The sequence below is a fragment of the Haliaeetus leucocephalus genome, unplaced genomic scaffold (assembly GCF_000737465.1).
Source record: "Haliaeetus leucocephalus isolate CR32 unplaced genomic scaffold, Haliaeetus_leucocephalus-4.0 Scaffold251, whole genome shotgun sequence".
In the NCBI taxonomy this organism is placed as follows: Eukaryota; Metazoa; Chordata; class Aves; order Accipitriformes; family Accipitridae; genus Haliaeetus; species Haliaeetus leucocephalus.
The window spans coordinates 2,450,059-2,477,152 of NW_010972687.1; the positions used below are offsets into that span (position 1 = coordinate 2,450,059).

The following is a 27,094-nucleotide window of genomic DNA, read 5'->3' on the forward strand; positions in this document are numbered from 1 at the left end:
CTGGATTTGTTTTGACAGTACTAGAGTCGGGAAGGTAGTTGTATCTGCCATCTATTTGTAGTCATTAAACCCCACCCAAAACATGGGAACAACCAAATTCTTCATGAATTAAATAAGTCTATAAAAGCTCCAGAAATTCAATCATCCCACTAGTGGGAAAAGTGCTTCAAATTAAACAATTCACTAAGTATCTCTTTAATGGGTGTCCTGCTTTGTTGCCACCAATGAGAAAAACATCTTTCATATGACCAAAACACAAATAAGGAAGTTTACATAACCATAATTTTACATAAAATTGTGCATTTTTTTAAATGGAAAAAAATTTAAGAGCTTTGTTATACTATGGTGTGTTTGTCACTGAAAACATTATGAAGGTGTCCTCATGGTCATATTTCCAGCCCCAAATGTTGTTTTACGGTTTGTTTGTTGTTTGTTCTTTTCTAAAAATATGCTGCTTAGTTATTTTCTAGCTACCGGATGTGAAATATCACTATAGCATAAAGGCTGATTTTTGCTGACAGTCACGGTACGTTAATATTGTGCCTGTTGGCTCATAGAATAACCCTGTAAAGCAGCAAGATATAGCAAGCTGACCAACATCAAGGAAAGCCTCAGTGGAAGAATTGGGCATAAAATTCACTACCTGTTCCTTACTTTATATATTGAAATGGATGCCCACTCATTAATATTATTAAGCAGGGGAAACACAGAACGGAGTAGTATTGTCTGGGTCTGTGCTAACAGCAAAATGGGTAAATTTTTCTGAATCAGGCTACAAGGAATGAAATGGGGTTTATTAATGGAAACCATAACCTTAGATTTATAATTGGGGAAGCTGGTAGTTAATTAATGGAACAGTTTAGTGCATGTAAGACTGATAGATAATTATTTCCTCCACTGGAAGTAACATAATTAGATTTTAATAATATATATACAAACTTGCTAGTAAATGTATGTATACTTTGCATGTATATTTGCAAGTTACAAATGCAGTGATATAATATTATATCAGTTGCCACCAGACAATTAACAGTGGCATCTTTAGCTGTGGAAATGAAAATTACACTGAAATTATAATAGAACACGTGGATTTGGAAAAAAACGGAAAAGATTATTGTAGGTTTACGCATTGCCAATAGAACTGACTGTGCCATTAATTTCATTTGCATAGCTACATAGAATAAAAATTCTCAAACAGCATGAAGTTTGCTAATACCATTGAGTGTAGTGGGTCTACACTAAAGTACTTAAATCAATAATGTGAATAGCTGAAGGTGCAGCAGACTGTATAGAAACATATAGCCAAGATTAGAACAGATAGGTTAACAAGATCAGTTACTAAAGAGGCCTTTTTTTCAGTCTTCATGTAGCCACAGATGATCCTGCACCACTGTGGTTTTTAGATCTCTATCTATCATGTTTTCTTTACAAGTGGCTCATCTCGTTAATGTTTAAGAAACACATTTAACAGTTTTGCTGTTCACTTTTACATTGTTTTTATGGCAGCTTTTCAATTTTGACAGCTGTAAAAAGAAATACGTAAACTTTATTAAGAGCTTTTGCAATAAATCAGTGGATTAAAAAAGGTAGGAAAATTAATAAAATGTGATCTGTTTATATCAGTTGGCTCTTAGTAGTTTAAGAAATAACATGGATGAGTTCATGTAACTATATACTGGCAATTTATTACCCTAACTATAAGAGCAATTATGAAACTAATGTAAGTGATTCCATTCCAATTATGAGCAATATTCTGAACAATTTCAAAATAGATTCTTGTCATTAGTGGACCAATTAAGCGAATCTAGCTGTGATGCATTTTGCACTGAACTCATGACCAAATTAAACCAATATTTTTAATTTATTATCTGCCCTTCCACACACAAGAAAAGCCCTTAGCATTCTTTCATTAATTGGTGTGCTTGGATTCCATATCAACCTTTTTTAAAAGACCACTCTTCACAGAACTGAAATTGCTTTGAGCATGGTTTTTCAAGCTTAGGTGGAAGATGGCTGTTTGAAAAGCTTTAGTGAATTAAATACATTCCTCCTAACAGAATGCATCCAATGATACATTTAATATGCACAATAAAAAGCTAACATGTTTGCAGCTGTAGATGAAATAAAGTTTACTTCAGTGTGTTAAGCTTACTGTTTTTTATGGTGCGTGGAAACATGAAAGAACATCAGTAGAATTCCAATGTACACAACCAGTTTCTTAGACTTTCTATAATTCAGATCCTCAAAACATCATACTTTATTGAGGATATTTGTAAATCAGCCATATAAAAAGGTATCTTTCTGCTTTTAAAATATATTGAGTTTTATCAAATCTGTGTAAAAAGGATCTTAAAAGCCACCAGTGCTCTTGAGGGAAAAGAGACTTAATCCTGTAATTTGCATAAACCATGAAAAAGGCAGCAAATGTTATTTTTGTTACAGTAAATTAATACTTAAAGAACATTTACAGAATTTAAAAGATGGTGTCCTACGTGGAGAAAAAGGGGAAATAACATGGAACAACGTCTATTCAAAGCCCATTAAAATCAATGAGTGTCCTTCCACTGTTTAACAGAACTGCGATGATGTGTTAAGAAGTTAAGAAGAAGAATAACTTAAAAGGAACCAGTCCGGTTTCACTCTAAGTGACAGTTTTTCTGTTGAATTTAGTGAGAATTATATCAGGCCTATTTTGTATGTGAAAATCACACTTTGAGGGAATCAGTCTTTAGCTTGAAGAAGTGTCTGCAGTGATGGAATATTATTTAAGGTAGGTGAAATAGCCACCCAGTACCTGCATGCATCAAAGAGAAATAAAGGAGCAAATTTAGACTGAAGATCACAAAATGTTCTGAAGATATTTTCTTTGAAGACATACAACAAAATTCTGAATCTCTCTATTTTTTTCACTGAGACTCTCATCTGCAGTCATTCACCACATACTTTAATGACACAGCTGTGTTTGAGTAACAGAGTAGTAATTTTACCACTTAGGAACTTTGACTTTTGCCCTAGGAGCTTGGAGTCCAACTTGCAAGCATCTGGTTGTTTGACTGATGATGGGCACAGTTATTTTTCAGGAAACGACTTGATAAAAAGGCAAAACAACTATTGGTGTCAAATGGCACCCTTGCTGACTACTTCTATGCTAGTTTAGGGATCAGATGGGCATGACAGCTTGAACCTGATGATTTACCATTTCACAGTGTTATGCTGATGTCAGTCAGGTCAGTCCGTAGGTTTTTTGGTTCAAAACTGTACTTTTGCTTCCTATCTTTCCCTGCTCTGCTGACAGATAACAACTGAAGTCTTGCATCCTATCCATACACCACTCCATAAAGAAGGGATTAAATCATTTGCCATTAGAACTGATCACTTCTACAGCTGACAGATACACCAGACATAGAATTTCAGGGTAACAGAGCAGTGGTTTAGCTTAGATTTACATTTAAATTTTAAATCTGCCTCTGGAGGCTATAGCAAAAGAATTCAGGAATAGCAGAAATACTCATTAAGATTCTAAACAAAAACTGAAAAGGCTGAATATTCTGCTACAAGATTGAAAGAAATGAATTTTTAATATGGACAAAAATGGCCTTATAAGTGTTTATTCATAATTTAATGCATACTTTGAAAGTGATGACAAAAGAATTCTCTTGTACTTACTAGTTAACATGTTAAGTAATGGCAAAAGAGTAATCCCAAGCATATCAAACTGAAAATGGCCTCTGTAAGAGCAAAAATGAATCAGACAGTCATAAAAATTAAGGTCTATGCACAGAAGAAAAATCATGTTTGTTGCCATTGCCCTTCTCAAAAAACTTCTAAACCAGTAAAGCTTATCCATGATGATTTAAATTTTAATTTATGTGAAAAAAACTCTCAGATTTATTTTTGCTTACATTTCCTCTTTATAAAGCAAAATGAATTCTTATCATAAATATAGAGGGGATTTGCCTGCAGTATAAAGAACAAGCAGTTGTTTGTAATAAAAGTTGTCTACTTTTCAAATAAATGTAAGAAAATATTTCTTCTTTGTGATTCACTATTTAGATTTATATTTATTGAAATTCAGAGGTCTTAGTGGATAAGAAAATGAAAGAGATTTTAGCCAGTTAATACATAGGCTTAAGAAGGTGGTGAAGTCACACATTCTGCGGTATAAAACAATGCTAAAGAATAAAAAAAATGGTCACTGGCTGAATTAGATAATACATATCTGATGCCATTTCTGCTTTCATCTTAATATCATCCTGGATGATGCAGTGGCCTCTGTTTTCAACAAGTTTGTATGGCCATTACTAATATGAATTAATTATCTTCTTAAAACTCCCAGTCCTTCTTCACCAAAAACCAGACTAAGGTACCAGTGATCCCAAAACATAATCTCTATAGTTTGACCAGCAGAGGTTTCATGTAGGCCCTTTGAAGGAAGTTGTCTATCTATTAATGCCTGCCGTGTTAACAAGGCATTGCCCTTTGCAACCTCAGCTCTCTGTAAGGGCAGAGCAAAGGGAGTAAGGATCAATTTCCTTACAACCCCTCTGATGTCTTAAAACTTTGACAGCCCTCGAATTCAAATCAAAATTATTAGCTTCACCATCTGGTCAGTGGGATCAGGTGCCATGCAAGATTTTCTCAGCACCGATACAGAAAATTGAATGGGTAGCTACTGAGAATGCAGTTCATGTATGTATAAGCTCAAGGGTACATTATGCTCTTGTCAGACATGAATATTGTATGTTCTTTGTCCATTAGCTGTCATGAATTTGCCTGGCTGCTGCAGAGAACATTACTGATGCACTGGAGTGAATGTGCATTCCAAAATTCTTGCTCAGCTTTCAGTTTGGCTGTGCCCCCTTGCTTTCCTGTGACTATTTGCCCAAATGGGCTTCTGCTTTCAGAAATGTTAAGAATGGTTATTCACTGTGCAACAACCCATTCTTGCAAAGAAACCTGTCTATTAGCAATGTCTTCTGGAAAAAGTCCTTATTTCTTGCTCAACTAGAAAGAAGTCCACTTTACTGTCATATAATTTACTAAAAAAGAACAACATTTTGGCAAGAAATACTGATTAGACATGTTAAAAAGGGACAAAATGATTACATAGTATATGTGGATATTATTCTACCTGGTATGTTACAATAAATAAGTTAGAACTAGGCATTCCTCTGACTGAAAGCAAGGGAGCCTGTGTTATACACCTGATGGCTGTGCTGACAACCTGTCAAGGGAAAGTCTGCTGAAGTAATTCTATATGCATTGATTCAATCAGAAGTTTGATAGATAAGTGGCTTTCTATAACCCGTTTTATTCAGTTAAGAAGGTCCTCCCAGATCTTACCAGCTATAGAAAGAATTTTACCCTCTTACAGCCTGTTTCTGCTATGCAACTAGAATTCAAAAAAGTATCATCTGCCCTGTTACGGGCTTTGTGAAACCCTTCGTACATCAGCAACAGAAAGAGCAGGAGAAACAGCCTAGAGAGCCAGGCTTGTCAGGAAGGGACAGGTGTGTGTATGACATGGTAGTGCTGTAGAAATTTTGAAGGCAGTTGTTATCTTTGAGCACACGCAGATGGGCATGACCTCCCTTGGGGCAAAATGCTGCAGATGTGATGTAGCACAGAAGAGCCAAGAGCTGGAAGTGTATAAATGAGTTTCAAAGCACTTTTAGGGTCTTGTGTCCTGTTAGGCAAATTCATGAATCTATACAAATCAGTCTGTAAGTCATTCATTCATCTGAAAAGTACCTGCTTAGTAGCCTTGCTCAGTTTAAGCTTATGTCTGCTTGCACAATCGAGCTTGTTTCTGTTAGTCCTACCTTTTGAGAGTTTGATTTCATTAACTTGAAAATAAGATATGAGTGAGCGCACAGTTGTGACTCTGACTACCTAGGTCATCTTTGGCAGACCATTTAAATTTTTCTCCAGTTTTTGCAGCCGTAGATTAAAGACATTTATCTTTCAAGCCTTGCTAAGCATATTGAAACAATTAATGACTTAATGTCCTAAATAAAGGAAAATTGCCCATCCTGTGAATTGCAAGTGTTCCGTTATTCCTAGTTTCCTAGTTTTCTAACTTTCAAAAAATGATCAAGTTAGCAATTAGTTAGTGCTTTTGTCATAAAGGTTGCCTTTTTTCAGTGATCTATTGGGCATAGATCGTATGTATTAGGAACCAGTGAGTATAACCAATCTTTTTTTCTCTACTACTGCTCTTATTTCTGCAGTATGTACGTGTGTCTTTTGACACAAAGCCTGACCTTCTTCTGCATCTGATGACCAAAGAGTGGCAGCTCGAGCTCCCTAAACTTCTCATCTCTGTGCACGGGGGCCTTCAGAATTTTGAACTTCAGCCAAAACTCAAGCAAGTCTTTGGAAAAGGCCTCATTAAGGCTGCTATGACAACTGGAGCGTGGATATTCACTGGAGGAGTAAACACAGGTAACAGCAATTGAAATGAAAGCACAGTGGCATCTAGGAGATTTCATCACAGTAAAAAACTAGGACTGATGAGATTAAGAAGCCATTCCATGTTTTATTTTATTAGTGTTGGCTGTACTATGTGCAAACAAGAAAATGCCAAGTTCATACCAGCTTGGCAGCTACCAGGGAATAAAAGGTTTGCTAAAGCATGAAAAGCACACTGGGGAGCTGAAAATAAAGCCTCCTGTGAGGCAATTATATTAGTATATTGCCAGTGAAGACTTTATAAGATCAACACTAAGCTACAGGGAGGGACTACTAACCAGAAACCAAAGAAGTCAAACTCTTATTACATAAAATGGAAAACATTTTCATCCAGAAAAGACCTTTATTTTATCTTATAAGATGATGTGAACTATGAAAGGAAAAAAGTTTCTGTTTTGTGGACATGGTGGTAAACTTTATCATGAATAAGTGTCACTTTTTCCTTTCTTGTAGGCAGCTTGACCTAATTTTTTTCTATTACCCCTCTAGCAAGAGCAATAACATTTCCATTTCTATTCGAAGTTCAGAACATCTGGAACACACCATATGGGTTTCCTAATGACCCAAGATAACAGCTGGCCCAGCTCTGCTAGGAGATGGCATGTAGGTTTTGGGAATAAGCTACAAAACATAGTTCTCCAGATAAAAAATGTTGGGCAGTGGCCTCCCAGTTACCCTTCTTGAAGGAGGCAGAAAGGAGACAGTCAGGGGAAAGTCAAAGAGTTCTGCTAGAGAGAAATGCAAAAAGTTTTGACCTAGGACATGTACTTGTAAATTCTTACATCACTGTCATTTGCTGCAGTAACAAAGCTATAATTTATTATTCTAGTAATCCCACAGAGTGTGTCCTCTTACTGTCTATGGATAACTTTGTAATCACTCTATCATGCATTAATTTTAGTGCATTGTGGATCAACTCCTACATATTTGAATATGAATGCTTAATAGGAGTCTTAGACTTTTTAGTTTCCAGAGCACATCAAATTTAAAACAATAATCAATTTTATCACAGCAGCAATATAAATAGCAAAGAGGCATAACTTCTGAAGTGTTAGATAAATAGACAGACTCACATGTATGTAATATCCCTCACATCTCTGCAGATCAAGGAAAAAAAATTGTTTCGATGTTGACCTGTGTACTGTCATGATAATAGTTACATTATTTGCCAGATACTTTTGTAGTGATGATGGCAAAGACAGATATAAATTTTAAGTTAAAAACACATTAGAAAACTGTAGATATTGTACACTCGTTGCAGTGGATTACCACAGGAACTGTAGGAATCAAACTACAGAAATTTAGTAAAGAAGAACTGACTATAACATTTGCATTTGGTAAGTGCATGGCTGCTTCATACCAGTTTTCAAATCATCCAGGTTACAAATGCCAAAACAATACAAATGAACCAGGAAAGTCAACATAATTACTGTTGAAAAGGATTTTTTTTCCTGTATCAAAAAATTACCTAGACATAACAAAGAAGTTCAAGTTGCTGTGTATTATTTTAAAAATATAATCCAGAAGCAGTTCTGCATTATCAGTTAACTCTCATTGCTGTTTTGATTTCTGGAGCAAAGCAGTTGATTGCTCCAGGGCTAGGTTTTCAAACTGTGTAGATGAAAATTAAGTGTCTTATCTCTATGTGAAATTGTACAAATTGAGAATTTCTGAGTACAGTCTGTTCTGTTGATAATGAATTTTTAAATCAGACTACTCTTAAGGAAAAGTATAACTGAAAAAGTCCTGAAATACCGCTGTTGGACTGAGAGTCAGTGATGCAACAAGGATGATGCATACCTGGCTATAACCAGGACTGTTAAATGACTTAAACAAGTTGTTCTGAATATTCGTGTCATGCTGAAAGTTGATTATTCTACATAGCAGAAGCTTTTGCAGTCTGGATGGATTTACTGCTTTGAATCCTTTGGGTTGCTGGATCACAGCTTAATTCATAGCTGATTGCAGGTACAGGGGTTTTTTTCATTTTCCACCACAGGAAGGAAATTAGACTCCAAGACTCAGAGGATTTGTTAGGTTGTGGGGGGTTTTCTTACATGGTTCATTTACAGTGCAGAAAAACTATGGCTAAAATCACATCTATTGTGTGACTGTTGCAATTCCAATCCAGTCATCTTGAAATTGTGGATTCTGGACAAGAAGCAAACACAGAAACTGAGTAACAGATAACAACTGCAGCAAATCCACAGGTCTGCTTCAGTGCAGCCACATCATAAAAAGTTATTGATACGCAGGTAAAGAAACTGTTTTATGAAAAGGAAAGAGGAATGGCACTTGTCGTCTGCACAGAGATCCACAGAAACACGGACAAAGTTGGCCTAAAGCATACAAGGAGCGTTACCAGAAAGCACGTGGAAGAGAGCTGGGGAGCAGCCATTCTCTCTGTGCTAATTTCTGTTTTCTCACTGATCCCCAGCAGGTTTTCTAATACTCTGCTGGAAGCTATCTCAGGTGACTGAATTGGTTCAGAAAATATGGTAGAATAGCTCACCACAGAGTAATGTAATGATGTTTTCACATTGCTGTCCTTTATTCAGACAGAAGGGAACATTTGTGTGCAAGCTACACTTTTGGGGGGGCTTGGTGGGGCAGTAATTCCTGTGCTTCTTTCTATGCTTGGGAAGGATACAAATGCTTGCATGCACATATGTTTGTGAATACAAGTGCAGATAAACAAGTTACAGTCAGCTGTCAACATTTCCATTCTTATTTCTAGAGCTATATAGTTTTTTTTCTTGCTACTTAATATTTTTTAAATTTCATAAAATGGACTTACAGTATTACTGTAATAATAATCAATAGGAATATATTCATAGCTGTACTTAATTGTAGGTATATGCATAGGTGTTCCCTAAAAAAGAATTCTATACTAAATCCATACCATAATGAATACAAAGGACATAATTATGAATTTCTATTTTATGCTGTTTCTTTCCCAGGAGTCATTCGGCATGTTGGAGATGCACTGAAAGATCATGCCTCAAAATCTCGAGGGAAGATCTGCACCATCGGTATAGCTCCCTGGGGGATTGTGGAAAATCAAGAGGATCTGATTGGCAAAGATGTAAGCCCTATATGGACATAGATCAACTCCAATATATATAAATATTCCAGTTATTTTTCCTTTCCTCTCCATCCCTCACTTAACAATTCCTCATAGAACTAATGTCTGGAGCAAAAAATCAATAAATACACAGGATTTCCATTATGGTTGATAGCAGTTTTGACAGGGCAACAATATAAATTCCTGCACTGTATGTTCCTTAAAAGTAAATGATAAAGAAATTTCATTAAATGCTATTCTTGAAAATATCTTCAAGTTTCATCCTTAGAACACTATGAACCCTGAGAAGTGCCTAAGAAAACACTGACTGCAAAGCTTGAAGTCTGGTTTATTTTGAAACAATACTATGATGCATTGGTTAAATTCAGAATTGCAGACGGTCCCCCTTATAATACATTCCGTCCTATACGTTTTTATTACTTGAACTGTGAAGAGTCTTATAAGTATATTGGACATAAGATCAGACCTCAAAGAATCATTGCTTCAGTCACCTTCTGAAGGGCAGAGTAGGTGTCTCTTGTACTCTTTCATATCACTCTTCTCTTTTAAACCTATACTGTCACTCAGAAAGATTAAACCCCCAATTTTAAATACATGTATATTTACTTACACTGGTTATGTGTTACCTGAAGTTTTTTGTGAGCCCTTTTTCTACCTCACCTCTGGTCCATACCCAAGCAATCTGCCTGAGAATCAGCTAGCTTTGAGTAGAGAAGAGATATAGTCTTCATTCTGCCTAATGAACATTTTTTTCTGTCTACATTACTCTAAACTATTCTTCTTTGTATGTTTGTCCATTAGCAAGTTGGGGAGGGGAAGAAGATTCAATTATCAGTTAGGTCAGAAGGAATTACAATGAGTATGAAGAAATTGTTCCAACTGGAATTCATTGCAATTCACTATTAACATGTAGCCATTAGGGGGAATTGTACTAGCACGGGGTTTTGTACTCTAATACCACCAGCACTTGTATAATAGGGTTACCAATACATACAAACAAGCAGGATGGGACTCTGCAGCAGTAATTCTGAGCCACTAGTGAACTCTTCTGAGATGTACTGTATAAGGTGACTAGCAGAAACAGCTAATCACAAAGACAAGGTGCGTCTTGTTAAAGTGTAATATACACTTCAAGTTCAAATATGCAGTCTTTACGGACTGTGCATGGAGTTCTGGAAGCATTCTAAGAAGAAAGCAGGCAAGAAAGAACATCAAATTAGTCATTAATTTTGAGCCATTGTTATTCCTGAATTAGTTATTTCCACCTGTTGGAAACTTACCTACCTCTGTTCTCAGCTAGTCACCACCTGTTAAAGAGGCTCTGGAGCCTTCTTCCCCAGAAAGAGCTAAAGAAAGAAGTTGGTTTCCGAGCTGTTCCAGCTAACTGGAACAGCCCTCCCTGATTTCTTATTTCTTTAAGAGAATTTTTCCTCTAAATATGCTTCAAATTTAACAGGAAACCAAGAAGTTGTATGTTAATTTAAAAAAAAAAAGCTTGCTGGCATATCAAAAAAGGTTAATACTTAGTCTGATCATAAGACAGAAAGTGACAGAAGTTTAAAAAACAGTAAAGACAACAAATTTGGGTAAAGTCTTCCTTTAATGCAGCCACAGTTATATCAGTAAGATTACAATTACAGGGTCATCACTGAGGACAAAATAGTTCCAAAATGTATCTGTGACAGACAAAATTGAAACTTTTCCTCCGAACCTCCTGGCCCCTAATATTTTCATAAAATGATTGATCAATGGCATGATGCAATGCTGAAGCACTTAGGTTTTATCCATCTCTAATGCACCTGTAATGATACTGCTTTATGCTTACCAATATTGAATTTCATATTCCATTTTATTGCCTAGTGAGGCTGCTTTATGAAGACTTTCTTTAACTCTTCATAGGCCACTGAAATATCTGTAAGCTTTTCACACTGTCATTAGCCCCAAATCCCTTACAACTGTAGTAGGCCACTTATATCACTAAATCATCTTAGTAACACTCAGTCTTCGCAAAAATTAATTTTTCCTTCTTACTGTTTTCAATCCCTTCCCCTCAGCTTTCCCCAGTTACTAATCCCTCAAAGGACTTTCCCTCTTACCCAATGTGTGCAGTTTCTTTAGAATCATTTGGTGAGGAAGCTTTTTGAAAATCAAAGCATTGTATTGACTGGCTCATTAGAGGTGAATGCTGTGAAATGAACCAAGAAGGGGAATTATAAATAGTACCATAAGCATGTAAAATGCATCATCATTAAGCAAGAAACAAAGGCCACAAAGGATTATGCCGGGGGCGGGGGGAGGGGGAGTCAACCAATAGTAAAAGGCCTGTTGAATTCTGGCATCAATGTGGCTTTATGCCTATATGCACTATGTCTAGTTAAATTATGATCAGAACTGAGGAGTTGTCAAAACATACCCTTCCAGCACCAAATGGATACAGAAAATTGTCTTAGTCATGGCATTTGGGGAGGGGGAGGGAGAGGAGGGGAGTTATTGCTATTGCACATGCCCCAGTCCATGTTGCCTCCCTGTGCCTTGTGGTAAGTCAGGCATGCTCAGCAGAGCTGTGCATCTTCCAATGCTCCAGCCCTTGCCTGGCCTGTATGGATCTTGAAGTCATAGCCGAGGTGTTTTATTACATTTACCAGTCCATCCAAATCAGTCAGGTCTTGGGAATCCAAAGGGCTTTCCTCAGAGCCATAAAGAGAACTGGCCAAGTTAAGAAAATTATTACTGTTTGCTATTTGTTATACTGTGATGGTTAAAGAGCCCTAAGAGACTTGTCTCACTCCAGTACTGTAAAAGCAATATAGCAGAAAATAGTGCCCCTCTTAACACATTTAGATTCTAATTTAAAAACAAAATGTACAAGGGAAGGGTAGTTAGTTGCCTTACGTCCAATTTTCTGACAGAAGACTGAGAAAGTAAGGTGGCTTACTCAGTCTTGTAAAAAAATTGGATTATAAACAAGTTTCTCCTACATACAGAGCCATTCTTCTTTTTAAAAGAGTGCACTTTCTGAGTCTTTGGAGCATGCACCTCTTTCCATTTGGAGACTGTTCAGTCCTCAGTTGGGTTTAATTCTTAGTCACCTCAGTAGGAACAGTGCCTGGATTACAAAGAGAATACTGATTTTAGTACTTGCCTTTTGCTCAATGAAATCATTCAAATAAGTTGCATTTTTAGTCCAAAGAAGCTAGTATTTGAGACTTAAAACAAAATATGCTTTCATTGTGTGACCCAGTGAAAAGGACATTTCCAGCATACTGTGATAAGCCATTGATCGCTCAAGATGCTGTAGTATATAACCAAATAACTTAAATAGAATTCTTTTTAGTAATTAAAGTTATAAGGGAAAAAAAAATAACCAACACTTTTTTTATTGAACTAATTGAAACTAAAATAGAGCTTCTGTGCTGCTGTGCTGAATCACTACAAAACCCATGACACCCACTCTTCCATGCCTGCTATATAAATCCTTCCATGTGTGGATCCAGCAGGTTGATTTAAGGAGAAGTTCCTAAATTCTCTCCAAATTTCTTGGGTTTTATTTGTCTCCCTTAGAGTACTGTTACAGCCGTGGATTATAGTCTGTTTCTCTCCCTTACTTCTTTGATCTTTCAGTTACGCTCAACAACTAGAGTATGGCAAAACTGAAGCTCAGCAGAAATTTTGGAAAAAGTAAAATACTCATTCTTTTTAACAAGGCTTTAGTCAGTAAAAAGGAAGCAATAGTGGTCGGCTTTTATCATTTAATGCAGCAGAATGCACAACCAAAAACATAAGCCAACTTTGTAGACTTGTCCATAAACAGGTAAAAGTGCTACATAAAAGCAAAAAATATTATCAGAAAGAAAACTACTTTCTCACTGCAAATTTATATCTATATAATAAAAGTATATTTATTATACAAATATAGATAACTTTATATATACTATAATATATAATATAATATTTTTATATATCATATATGTTATATATTTTTTTAGTTTTTATATATATATATACCCCTTTCATGTACTCTGTGTTCCAGAATAAATTACATTTTTTACTTCCTAGAACTCAAATGTTGAAAGCACGATCATTGCAGTTGTAGATGTTCTTTATGGACTTCACTAATAAAAGATACTTGTTCTTTTGTGCTGCTCAGAATATTCAGAAAAAATAAATTTTATAAAACTGAAGCAATGAATATACTGCTAGTTGAAACCTACTCTCTTATGCAGCTGAAATCATAAAAATAAGGACCAAATATTTTCCCATTTTATATAAAAGCTAAATTTATATGGTACTAAACATAAGTTGAATACAAATATCCTTAGATACTTCTTTTGTTAAAAAATAATGCCTGGCTTTGTCAGTCTGTTTCTAGATAATGCTTCTGATCTATTAAAGACTGCAGTTTCAGAGTTACCAATTTTTATATTAGTGCAGTTGCTGAATTTTATAACTATAACTGAAGGTAACAACATGTCATCAACAAAGTTTTCTCCGGGATACTCAAATGGTACTCACAGCAGAACTCTTCAGTCTTGCTCTACCTGCTCAGTTATATCTTCAGCTTTTTTCAGCATTGATTTGGATGGTGGTATAGGGAGGAAATTTAAAAGCTGGAAGGTTGTATGCACTTTGGAGGTCAGGGTCACAACAAAGAGGTTAGAAGTCAGCCTGTCATGGAGCGGGTGCTAGCATGAACGTCCCCAAATCCCTGGACAATAACAGACTAGACAAATTCTTCAGGAAAAATGGGGACCTTCCATGTTTTAATGGGTCACCAGGTAGTCATTAATATTTAACAATTCAATTACATCATAACTCAATGCTGTTTCAGAAGGATGAGTATTATGCTGAAATTTAGTACCAGGACTGATATACGACCTTGGGAATCATTTATTTTTTTGGCACTGGGCACACATGAGGCCAATGTCTAGTTATAAGACAAGTCAAGGAAGAGCAAACAGGAGGTGCAGAAAACATAAGGAATGAGGAAAGCTTAAAGCTTAAAGAACTGGAATTGTTTGCTATATATTACAGCTGAACTAACTGAGGAAGACTTATTTTCATCAACACACCAAGTCCTGGCCACTCTCTTCTCCCTGATCCCATCAGTAAATTCTTTGTTATAAAGGACTTCACTCTGTCAGGACAAAGTCCCCTTCATTTTCAGAATACCACCTACCTCCCTGAGATTGCCAAAGATTATCCAAACCAGAAAAAGTGTGCATTCAAGAATTAGCGTTGCCTTAGAATTAGTGTCTCCTTACCATTCATGTATATGAAAAAAAATCATATAGCAGTCACACTTGATAGGTATGTGGCCAGAACTCAGCACTTTAAACCATGGTCTTTAAAACATGTTCTGGTGAGTATTGTCAGAAAGACCAGCATTCATATTACCTGCTCTGTGTGTGTATACCAGACAACAGGTACATCAGACTGTCAAGATGGGCTACATGTTTCCTTTTCTTTCTTTCATAGTAATCTGAAAAATGTTAGTTTATACTATGAGACTACTTCCTTCCGTCTCTCATACTTCTTTGTTTTGACAGCGTCAGAAAGATTATGTTTTGATTTAATTATTTTCTGCAGGTTTCAGAAAAATGATAAAAGTTACAAATCTCAGGCAACTAATTAGTAAGTGTATATTGCTTTATTGTTGTTGGATTTGTTGTTACCAATTTTGACTTGGGTTTGGTAGATACTTTGCAGTTATCCTTCCAGAATTATGTTATTCTTTGAGAATAAATTGAATTGCTAGAGGGGAAAAGGATTACAAATAACTATAAATAGTTAGTTCACAAGTTTGTTTCACTGTAACTTTTATCGAATATCAAAGTATCACAGTCCCCCTTGCAGGCTCCGTCAGGAAATAATTATTACTCTAAGGAAAGGCATAAGGAAAAGAGATTCAGCTCTCTTATTGCTAACTACAAGGTGGGAAGCATGCCTGGGGCAAAGCTGGGGACTGGCATATTTGTAGCATATAGGGAGAATTTGGACCATGATGCTTCCAGGATCCTTTAAATTAAACCAGCAACTACTCTATTCCCTGGTGTACCCCAGAACAGTGAGGCTGCAGAGAAGGCTTAATTTGAACAACAGCTACTACTTTTTGAGAAGCAAAGCACGCGTCTCTTTCCTTCTCCTGTGCTACTCTGAACACACCAGGTTTATTGTAAGTTCTTTCACCTTTCACCTAGCCTTCACCTAGGCTGCTCAGGTCCATGCATTGGATCACATGGCGCATGCATGCTCATTGTCCATGGTGAGTTACCCTGAGCGATTTTTCTAGTGCTGTCCCTATGCTGAGTGTCATGTGCCCACAGGGAATGTAAACAGAGTGTAACAGTGCTTTTAATTCAAGCTGCTGCCACCTCAGGATGCAAAGGCTGCATCTGGTTAGCCCAACACCTCGCCTATTGACAGAATGCCCTCAGCCCGTGCAGCCTTAGTACTGCTTCACAGCATGGCTGCTGTCACATTCATTAACCTGTATTTAGAGGGGTTGTCTTGAGCATAAATGCTTCCTTTCAGCTCTGCAGAGGAAGATGCAAGGCGACATTATTCCCTCTTCTCAATGCAGAAGGAGGATGAGAAAACATTGCAGTCAAAGTTTCCCCAACCTTTTAACTTGCCTGTAAAATGTAAGGGATTGAAAAGAACAGAGGAATGGGAAGCGTAAGAGTGAAAAATTGAAAATCTGCTGAGCGTTGTGTAAAAGCAGTTCACCTCAAAGAAATAGCCTCAATGCCTAGGATTTTCCTGCCTTCCTGAAGAATTTGCTCATCCTTTAATCAGGAAAAGAGTCTGACTGTGTGGTTTGTGCAATTTATTATTTTTAAAAAGTATTTCAGCTGTTGAACTGTGCATGCTGTGAACAGCTCGATTGAAAATAATTGTATTCTCATTTTCACATCTATAAAATTTATTAATCATAAGATTCACCTTGTAGCTAAACGGCAGACACAGAATGAAAGGGGAGCTTTCTAATCTGCCCTGCGGCAGCATTACTAAGTCAATGTGTGGAGGCTTTGGTGCTGCAGCTTATTAGAACTGCAGATCAAGCTGTCACCATTACACACTTTTGAGCTGTGGCTCTCGGGGACAAAGCACAAGCTGTCAGTAGAATTGCATGCACAGCAGCTCATAGTCATACAATCAAAGGGCAGCTCAAGTCATTCGTCTTCTCTCAGATCTTGCTGGCCTGTGCCTGCTATGTATTAAGAGGTGGGGCAGGTACCAGTTTAAAATACCTGTAACTGTTTTAGTTTGATTTTATTTGATTCTTAGGCACGTGAGGAAGAACCTTCTTTTTCTTTCTGACTGTGGCATGGAACGCATGGTTTCTGTGTCTGTAGAGCTAGTTAATGAACATGTTCCAGCAGTATATTGCTGTTTGTTAAGCTATATGAGCTGGTAGAATAAATGTTTTATGAATGGGGCACCAAAAGAAACGGTACAAGAGAAACTTGAGCCAAAGCTATCACCTGTTCTCACAGTGGAGTGCACTTGCCTTGCTGCTGGCCAGCTGCCCTCTTGGTCTTCTCAGACCTATTTCCTCCCTTTTGCAGGATGAACAGCTTACAGAGTACCCTCTGTGTGACAGTTGATAATAGCAAAAGAAGTCTGTGGGTTTCCCCTTGCCATCCAAGGGTTCACGAAGTGCTGCAAGCATTCACAAGTGAAAATAACAGAGAGAGAGATCTCTGGCCAAAATATTACTAACACATATTATTTATAATTACATCTCAGTTAGAGAGCTCTTGAGAATAAAAAAAAAGGGGAGAGAAGCCTAGGAAGAAATTAATAAGTTAGTATATTTCTGTCTGCAAGTATTTTGTCAAAACTTGAGTGTACACTTTTGTGCATTAAAAAGCTCTTGTTAGATTTCCAAAGTGAACAGTGCCAGAGCTGTGAAGAAAATTCCTTGCACATGAACTATAGCCCAGCTGAGTTTTGTAAGAAGTCACTTCAGCATTTCTTCAGCTAGGACTTCATTTTACATATTTTCAGGAGTTTTGTCTTTCCAAAAAGACAAGACATATGTAAACAATACAGTGAACAATATTTCTAGGAATTGTCTTCGAATGATCAGCCAGGATCCCTTGACACAGTACAAATTCTTTTGCCACATCAGTGCGGTCTTAGATATGTCACTGGAGACCCACCAAAGTAGCTGACAGCCAAATGTGGCCCAGTGCTATTATTTGGTCTGTCTGCAGGCTATGAATGGGATAACTCTGCAACAATTTACTCTGCAGAAGAGTTTCTCCTGACAAAAACAAATCAACTGAAGTGTAGCAACTCCCCATTGAATGGAAACTTTCTAAAGCTGTTGTGAATACAGGCAACTGCCTTTGTACTATGCTAAGAATGTGCCAACAGTTTTTTCCAACACAGACCTTTGGAGGACTGACCGTTAGATGGACTTAACACTGAAACGGTGGCCATTGATGCTACTGAAACAGATTACCATGGAAAACCCTTTAAGCAGTGTCTGTGTCTAAAAGGTCGGTGTTTACAAAAGGTGGCCACAAGAGGTTGTTTAAATGGTAAGATTATTTTCTAATTTACACATAGAACACAGCAGTGCTTGAGTGCAATATTTCAGTTTTGATTTTTTTCTTTTGTATCATCTTGTCAGCTGGTATCTTATAACTGATTCAAAGGGTCTTTTCTGTTTAGTACTTTTTTTTCCTCTGTCTCTAAAATGCAGGTGGTCCGACCATACCAGACAATGTCCAATCCCATGAGTAAGTTGACAGTGCTCAACAGTATGCATTCTCATTTTATTTTGGCTGACAATGGCACTACTGGTAAATATGGAGCAGAGGTGAAACTTCGTAGACAGCTGGAAAAGCACATTTCACTTCAGAAGATAAATACAAGTGAGTAACATTTTGCTTGTTTTTTCTTATAATTGCAATATATTGAAGACACTATGAGTTTAAATAGGCAATAAGATCTGTATATTTTGGGGAGCAGTTCTACTGTCTAAAATGGTGAGCATGAGCTAATAAAAGCAAATAATGGTGAACAAAAATAATAAAATTTGATTTTGGGTAAGGGTACAGGACAAATAGCTGAATTTGTTTCTGACAAGGTTCAAACAGTATTTGTCAAGGCTCTTCAGGTTCAAGTCTTTGGTACCCCCATCTCCTTAAAACTGTATACAGTTCTGGTCCCCTTTGTTTTGTAAAGAATACGGTGGAATTAGTAAAGGTAGAGGAAAGGGTGACAAAAAGTAAGGGAGAGCTTTTTATGCTAAAGACTTCACAGGTTGGAAGAGAGATGACTGAGGTGTATAGAGGTATATAAAATCCTGCATGGTTGCAGGAAAGATGACTGAACAAGTCAAGCAGTCCCAGAGCCATTGATATTTAGAGGCAGAGAGAGTATCCCATAGAGGTGTTACTACATGTTTGCACTACGTTTATTAGTTTTTCCTAGGCAGCTGTCATTAGCCACAGCCAGAGGCAGAATATGACATTAGATGGTCCTTTCACCTCATCTTTTACAATCATGATGATACATTCCATACCATGATCAGACTGAAGCCCCAGTTTTTCTCTCAAAGTTATAATTTTTTTTTCTTTTATAATCATGTACCACTTTCCTATGTAAAATGAAAAGCAAATAGTCACCTAATTAAGCTTGGATAAAATAAAAGGTGATATCTCAGTATTACTGTTTCTGTAGTGTACAGATGCTTAATTTAGATGGGGTGTTAATTTCTTTCTAGATATTTTGGACTTTTTTTTCTTCTGTTTACAACCATTTATTTTTTAGAAACTTGGTGCTATCAAATGAAAAAAGGATCAGCTCTAGAAATTGAACCTAGCCCATATATAGGGAAGAAATCTTCCTTTGGACATTAGCCGGGCAGGAATTCTTTTAGTCTCACAAACAAACCTCAGTGTTGTACCTGCATAAGCTACCTTTAGGAATAAAAACAGAACTCATTTTTCAAAAGTGCTCATATGCCCAGCCTTTCTGCTGACAACTGTCTATAAACATACAATTTTAAGGCCAGGAAGAGTGACAGTTTTTGTGATATAGACACTTGAAACTGGAATGAGACTCGGAAACACATTTAAGCTCTCAGACATCAGATAATGTATTACAGGCAGGCCCAATGGGATGAACATAAACTAGCGTGTTGGTTGTGCTTGATAAAGCTTTCTGTATGATGAGTATAGTCTGTGCTTAAATTAAAGTGGTGTGCTACTTACACTTTTCAACACCAATGCCTGAACTACATGTACTACAGGATTATTGTTTTTATGATATCAGAATATATATTGCTTTTTCTCAGAGACCAGTGTGTAGGTATGCACAAATGTGTGTGCATCCTAAGCAGTGTGTGCATGCCTATGTGTTTCCTTAGCAGATGGAGATAGTACAATATAATCCTAGGTTGATGTCCTGGTTTCAGCTGGGATAGTTAATTGTCTTCCTAATAGCTGGTATAGTGCTATGTTTTTGAGTTTGGTGTGAGAAGAATTTTGATAACACTGATGTTTTCAGTTGTTGCTAAGTAGTGTTTAGTCTAAAGTCAAGGATTTTTCAGCTTCTCATGCCCAGCCAGTGAGAAAGCTGGAGGGGCACAAGAAGCTGGGAGGGGACACAGCCAGGGCACCTGACCCAAACTGGCCAAAGGGGTATTCCATACCATGGGACGTCACATCTAGTATAGGAACTGGGGGGAGTGGGGATCAGGGGATCGCCCCTTGGAGACTAACTGGGCATCGATCAGCGGGCAGTGAGCAATTGCATTGTGCATCACTTGTATATTCCAATCCTTTTATTATTACTTTTGTCATTTTATTGGAGTTATCATTATCATTATTAGTTTCTTCTTTTCTGTTCTATTAAACCATTCTTATCCTACCCCATGAGTTTTACTTCTTTTCCTGATTCTCTCCCCCATCCCACTGGGTGGTGGGGGAGTGAGTGAGCGGCTGCGTGGTGCTTAGTTGCTGCCTGGGGTTAAATCACAACAGCTGACCAGCAACAAAAATCCACACTTGAAACTTACATATGATGTAATCAAATTGTAGAAAACTGTGCCATAAATAATAATTATTTTGAGGACTTTTATAAGAAAAATGTGAGCTTTTGCAGTTTACAGCACAACATTGTCTTGGGGAAATCTTTGTGTTAAAAATTCAATCTCTTTAGAGAGGTTTAACTTAATTCAGGTTTGGACAAGAGGTTTATCTGTTGAAAAGTGATTGACGGATGAACCTCCAAACTGTGGTGGTTCAAGTCACATGCTTGCCTGACCTCTTCAAACACCCACAAAAAATGAAGGATTTCTCTTCTTTGGTTTCTCTCTGCAGCCCCTGCCCCACCACCCAGGAGCATGTATCTTCCTTTTTCCTTTTCTCTGTGACAGAGTACCTCTATCATTTAATATCTCCCTCCCAAACCTCTCTCTCTCTTATAAACACAAAATCACTTCGGTCTTACAACATTTCTTCAAAACAGAAATGTGAGAGAACTGTTAAGAAGGAAGTTGCTGGTAAGATTTGTACGTCTTGGTCCAGTGACATCCCAAATGTTTCTGCCACATTTTGTTTTCCTTTGTTTAAAAGAAGGTGACTGAGTCCTACCCAGCCTCTAGTTAATAGAAAAGTGACCATATGGATGAGAGAAGCACCACCTGCCTTGTTGGGTCAGCCAAACAGATGGCCACTTTCCGATGCCTTTCCTTACCCTCATTCCTAGCATAACACTGGACTTCCTTGGCCCTGTACGTGCAGGGACACTGCTGCAAAGGGATCTTCATCCAAACAGGCGTGTGTGCAGCCATGCATATGTGTCCTTACTTACCATTTTCTAGTAGTAAGCATGTGGAGTGGGGAAAAACACTGACAGCATCAGACTTTTGTTTGCTGTAGAGTCAGGAAAAGGTACAATTTCTAGTTAATCACCAAACAAAAGAGCAGAGGGCTAGAAAACAGAACAGATTTAGGAACTAATAAACAGTTGGTAACTTCATATTTCACAGCCTGTCCCTGGACAATAGTGCTGAAAGCAGATTTATTCTTATTTTTAAGCCTGCCTGGCTTTTACATGCTTGGCTTGTCATTTCTTCTTATTTACTTTGCTTTGCTTAAACTGTATCTTTCTCCAGTGGAGTGATAGCTCTCCTGGATGTTTGGGATCACACACTATTCACAAAGGCAAACTTCAAGCTTGCGCTCACCTATTAAAGACACAGAAAATGGTATTCTCTTCAAATAGATTAGGACAGTGGCAGTCTCTTTTATAAAATTTAAGATTAAATCAGGTTGTTAAGTACGCCAGATAATTCTGAAAGACTCAGCTGTTTTTGTTCCTAATACAGCATCACTCTCAGTCATTCAACAGTACCTAATTTCCTGAATGAATGTTCTATTAAATAATAATAATAAAAAGCTTGCCTTAAGCCCCTATGAACACTAGAGAAAAGATTTCATTGAATATGCTGTTTCCACTTTACCTCTTTAGCTTTTACCACTTCCATAGGTCTTATTTTGTCCACAGCAAATATTCAGGAATTTAAAAATGCTTTCCAGGCAAGCATAGGTACAGCTGCATTTGTGGGTCAGTCTGAGGCTGCAGGTTCAGGACAGAGTCACTCAGTTGTGCATTTAGCTTGAGGTCAATTTGATGCTTGAATGCTCAGGACTGGTCTTTCTTATTTTCACAAATGAAGACTATTTTAACACAGCCCAGCAACCATGTCTTGCAGCAAGCTACAAGTTGTCTCAAACTCGTAAAGTTTCAAAGTGTATCATTTTGTGGTAAGAAATGTTGGCAGTAAGATGAACTTTTCTAAAACTGTTTCAAGATCAAAAGGAAATATTGAAGGTGATCTGATCAGAAATGTTTCTGGTTTCCAATTCACTCAAACATTTGAGTCCTAGACCTTTTGCAGGAATTTAAAGGCAGGGAGATCACCTTAAGATGTACTCTGGAAGGAAGGAAAAATATCTTTGTGACCATCTCTGCCATATGATTTATTTGTACAGTATTGCATGGATAATTTGACAGCTCATGTAAAAATTTTTACACTGAAATGTGGAGTTAAATCAATTTTAGTTCATCCTGTTCCAGAAATATTGCATTAATGAGCAGAAAGTTTTCATGACAAATGTACTGAGATTTTAAATGCAATAAAATATCCCAGCTCAAAAGGTGCAATTTTTCAGAGATACAGTAAGTGGACTGCAGCTGTGCTTCCAGCTATGATGCTGCACTTATACTGTTTCTTGTCACGCAGGGATCTACAACATGTCAGGCTGACATAATTCACTGCTGCCAGTTTACTGATTTCTGTTTCACTGCTTCTGGAAGGGCTCATAATACTAAACTCTGTCTCACTGCCTTGAATGCAAGAGGGTTCACAGCTATTTGTAGAATGATAGGTCTCATATGGGCTGGAACAGACTGCTGAAGGCTCCCAGTCTGAGTCTCCTCTCAGAGTGGACTATTGTCAATGCTAGCTAAGCTTGTCCATAGCTTTGGTTAGCCAAGTATGAAAACCTCCAATAATGGATATTCAACCATCTATATGGGCTCCAGCAAAATGTTTGGAAACTTTCCCTATCATCAGTGTCTGATCTGGAGCTGCTATTTGTGGCTGCTTTCCCTTCACAGGGCCTGGCCCTAGTAAGAAGAGTACAGCTCTAACACCTCTTTAACACTCCTGCAGATAGCTGTAGGCATGTATTAGATTACTCCTTAGACTTCTTTTCAAAAGATTAAACAAGGTCTGCTGTTTCAAACTCTCCTCTTCAGACGTATGCTCTAGGCCACTGTACAGCTTAGCTGTTTTTCTCTGTATGCTCACCAGTTTCTTCTTACCATCCTTGAAGTGGACAGCCCAAAGCTGAATACAGTACTTCAGATGCAGCCCCACTAGTGATGAACAGAGTGGGGGTGGGATAAAAACTCACACCTGAGACACTCCTTTAAACATAGAACAAGGGCATGGTTTGCCTTATGTGCACTGAGAGCATGCTGTTGGATCACATTCAGATTGACATCAACAGGTCCGTGACATAAGGATCTAGTTACCTGATTAGAACAAAAGCTACAAGTTTTACTCTGAACAGTCAAGTAATTTACCTTGTTGGAATCCTTTTCCAAGAATGAACACAGAAAAATTGCAATTTATGTGGGATTGTTCATGTTTGGACTTCATTTTCAAAAAAAATCACCCAATTTCTTATTGTCTTTGAGCCCTGAAATAACTTTCAGTTTAAAAAAAATGTGGCCTATGTGACTATCTTTATAAGGATAACTAAAAGTCATTAGGCATTCATCTTCAAGAGATAGTCTGCCATGATATTGTAGACCTAACATTTAATCATTCTTTTTCTAAAATACTTGTGCATCCCTCAAGCTCGTCTCATCTACAGTATTCCTTGATTAAAGTCATTCTAAAGACTTACGTTTCTACATACAATTTTATTCAGAAGGAATAGGGATCAACATATCCTCTAAAATGTTGAGAATTTCTTTTCTTTTCTAGAATCCCATACACAATACATTTCATCCTCCCCCTTATGCCTGGGAAGTCTTCTTCACATTGTAGATTTTTTGTCCCCTTTGCAGCTGCTTTTTCCCAAATATTGTATACTTACACCTTCTTTCCAATGAGTCACAATAATGCAAAGAAATGTTTAAAAAGAAACTGTTTAAAATAAAAGAGGTAGGACAATTTTCACCAGAAAACTGGTATTGGCATTGAATTAGAAATTTTATGATCCCGCAAGACATGAAAGTGCAGCTAGTCTTTTTTTTTCCCATCCTGGGAAAATATTAGTGGCCGGTAGAGAAAGAGAACTTAATCTATCACCAAACAGATTATGTAATCTATAAACAGAGAAAGGAAAGAAATGAAGCATCTAATTACTATAGATGACCTATTGCGAATTCTCCAATTATGACATTCCTAGACGCTAACAAGGCATTTCTGTGAAGTGTGCTGGAATGGCCTGGTCATTTGCTAAGATCTACATCATTACGGCTTCTGCAGAACACTGCTGAGTAACACAATAGGTACAACAGTCTTGCCTCCAACCAGAAACACAAAAGAAATCTGTCTACAAAACGTGCGTTGGAAGTTACAAGTCATAAAATATTCATTCCTGCCGCTCCACAGATGGTTAGATTAGAATAATTGCCAATGTAGTAACTCAGCTGATAGGTCTAATCTGAGGACTGTTAACCAGTTTCAGGCAGTCAGTTCAATAGATTGACATGCTGTGGATTTCACCCATTTTGTGATTAGCCAGAACAATGCTTTCTCATTAACAAGTGTGGTCTAGAATTACTTCATATTATATAAAAATACCCTTTACCAGTACTTACAGAATCTTCAAAAATCCTACCTAGTTTCCCCCTTTTGGCTGAGCACTCATGTTTGCATTTTTACAATATGCAGTTCATTCCTCCTGTTTGCATCAAGTCCTTCAGTTCATGGCATATAGTTGTTGCTATTAACTGAATTGTTACTACTAACTTAAATATTCTCAAATTCTTAAAGAGCTTACAGCATGATTGCCAAGCACTTCCATCACAAATGCCTATGTTCTTTCATACGAATGATCTTACTGGACCAGTGGAGAAAGATGAGGGTACATATTATTTACATACATAAGATGATCACATGTAGCCTGTATAAAAGTTTTTAATTTGAATTTTAAAGGTTGTGAATTAATTAGGAATGTTGTAAGTTTTTCTTCAGAAGAACATGTATAATTATCTGTCAGAAGCATCAGAATCTGGACGTGACACAACATGACATGATGCGATGCATCGCATAGCATAAGCATGCATTTACAGCATGTTCTTGTGTGTGCATAGGTATTTTGGGAAACGTGCAATCATTTTCTTTGTCTTGCATGCATCAGCACATATATATCAGTAATATAATTTGTGTTTGGCATGTGTTAGAAAGGAGTAATGTGCTTTCAGTAGCAGTTAGAAGGGCAGAATAAGCTTTTGTGTGATACCTGCAAATCTGACAAATGGCCTTGAAAACATATTCATCATGTGCTAATGACATTTTTCTTTTAAATCCAGACATCTTTCTTATATTGAAAGGTTCATCTACTAAAAGATTTAAGTCTTGGTCAGAATACTGCCAGAATTTTCTGTTCTCTGCAAATATCTTACAGAAATTTTACATCCTGAAAATTTGCTTTGGAAATAGGTGAAGTCCAACCAGCGAGGCAGTGGTATTCAAATTGGGGTTAACAGATGGATTAAAATGTAAAAAGATCTAATGTTTGCTCTAATGATTTAAAAAGGCTTATTTACTTGTCAGCTTGGACTACTTAGATTTCTGCCATTTTACAGGATGAGACATAACCTCAGAAGGAAAGAGTAGTGATGAGGTAAAAGGACTTCACTATCATGAGGAATGAAGATAACAAGGATATATAATGCCACATAGACAGCAGGAGTCCAGCCTTTGCTGATGGGGGGGAAGACATTTTTCACTATGAAATCTCTTTGTTCTTCATAAAACTAGCTACCAGCTTCTTCTTCAGGAACAGTTATGCGAAAAAAACAAAGCCCTTTTTGAGATTTTTAACAATTCTTTTTCCAGAAGACCCAAAAATAAGATAAAAATGAGGATATGTAACGAAAGACATACTTGAAACCAGAATGTTAAGCCAGAAGACATACAGGCAGTGCATGTTTAATTGCAGGTAGACATCTTCCAAAAATCTGAAGGTTTTGATGAGTTTGGTTTATTTTGTATCTTTTATAAACTTCTTTAAAAAACACACTCTTTCAGACTTTTTGAAGCTTACAGATCCAGAAAATGGACAAAATGATTTCTTCTTCAAAGCCAAATGTGGGCTACAGATCAGAAGGGATTCATCTGCATGCAGCTGGCCACCCTTCTGGAACAGGCAGACTGTGTCACAAGGCTTTGAAGAACAAGGTGTACATTTATGTTAAAGCTAAATGACCATCTATGTTAAAGTTGCCACAACAGATGTATATAGTGAGCCTCAACGCTACTTTTCATCTCCCACTCTCTGCTGAAACACTTAACACCTTCAGTGCTATCTACATTGTGCTTCATCTTCTCTGCACCATGTGAAAACAATAGAAATAAATACATATTCTGTACTGCAGTTTTATTGAGGGCTGGCTCCTTGTCCTTTTTCCTAGAAACTCCAGAGATCTCATTTTTTGGTTTTTATTTCCCTCAAAAAAGGGGAAAAAAAAACCAGCAAACCTCTGTGTATTTTGCCCACGAATCACTCTGCACTGCTCAGTCCGTTCCACAAACTGAAGCATGTTGGTATATCTTAGAAAGATTACCACACCGAATCCTTAGGTTGTGTAGGTCCACCTTGTGATACTCTTACTCTTCTTTTGATTAGTACATTACTGGAAGAATTGTCTCCTAGACCACAGAGGGCTTCATAAGGAATATTACTATTCATTATCAATCTGCTCTTGTTCTTATTTTAAAAATGCTGTTTGGTGCTGAAGGTTTGCTCTACCTCTATGGTATGGTGTTTG

General features: G+C 37.2%; 1 protein-coding gene across 4 annotated transcripts in view; it reads left to right on the top strand.

The window, feature by feature from the left end:
- TRPM3 (transient receptor potential cation channel, subfamily M, member 3) overlaps positions 1-27,094 on the top strand; it is a 276,569-nt gene that overhangs the window by 137,176 nt on the left and 112,299 nt on the right. For all 4 annotated transcript variants that reach the window (XM_010568605.1, XM_010568607.1, XM_010568608.1 and 1 more), the window contains exons 4-6: positions 6,231-6,444; positions 9,432-9,556; positions 18,270-18,441. In XM_010568605.1, coding sequence (XP_010566907.1) covers positions 6,231-6,444; positions 9,432-9,556; positions 18,270-18,441 — 511 coding nt within the window. The remainder of the gene's footprint in view (positions 1-6,230; positions 6,445-9,431; positions 9,557-18,269; positions 18,442-27,094) is intronic.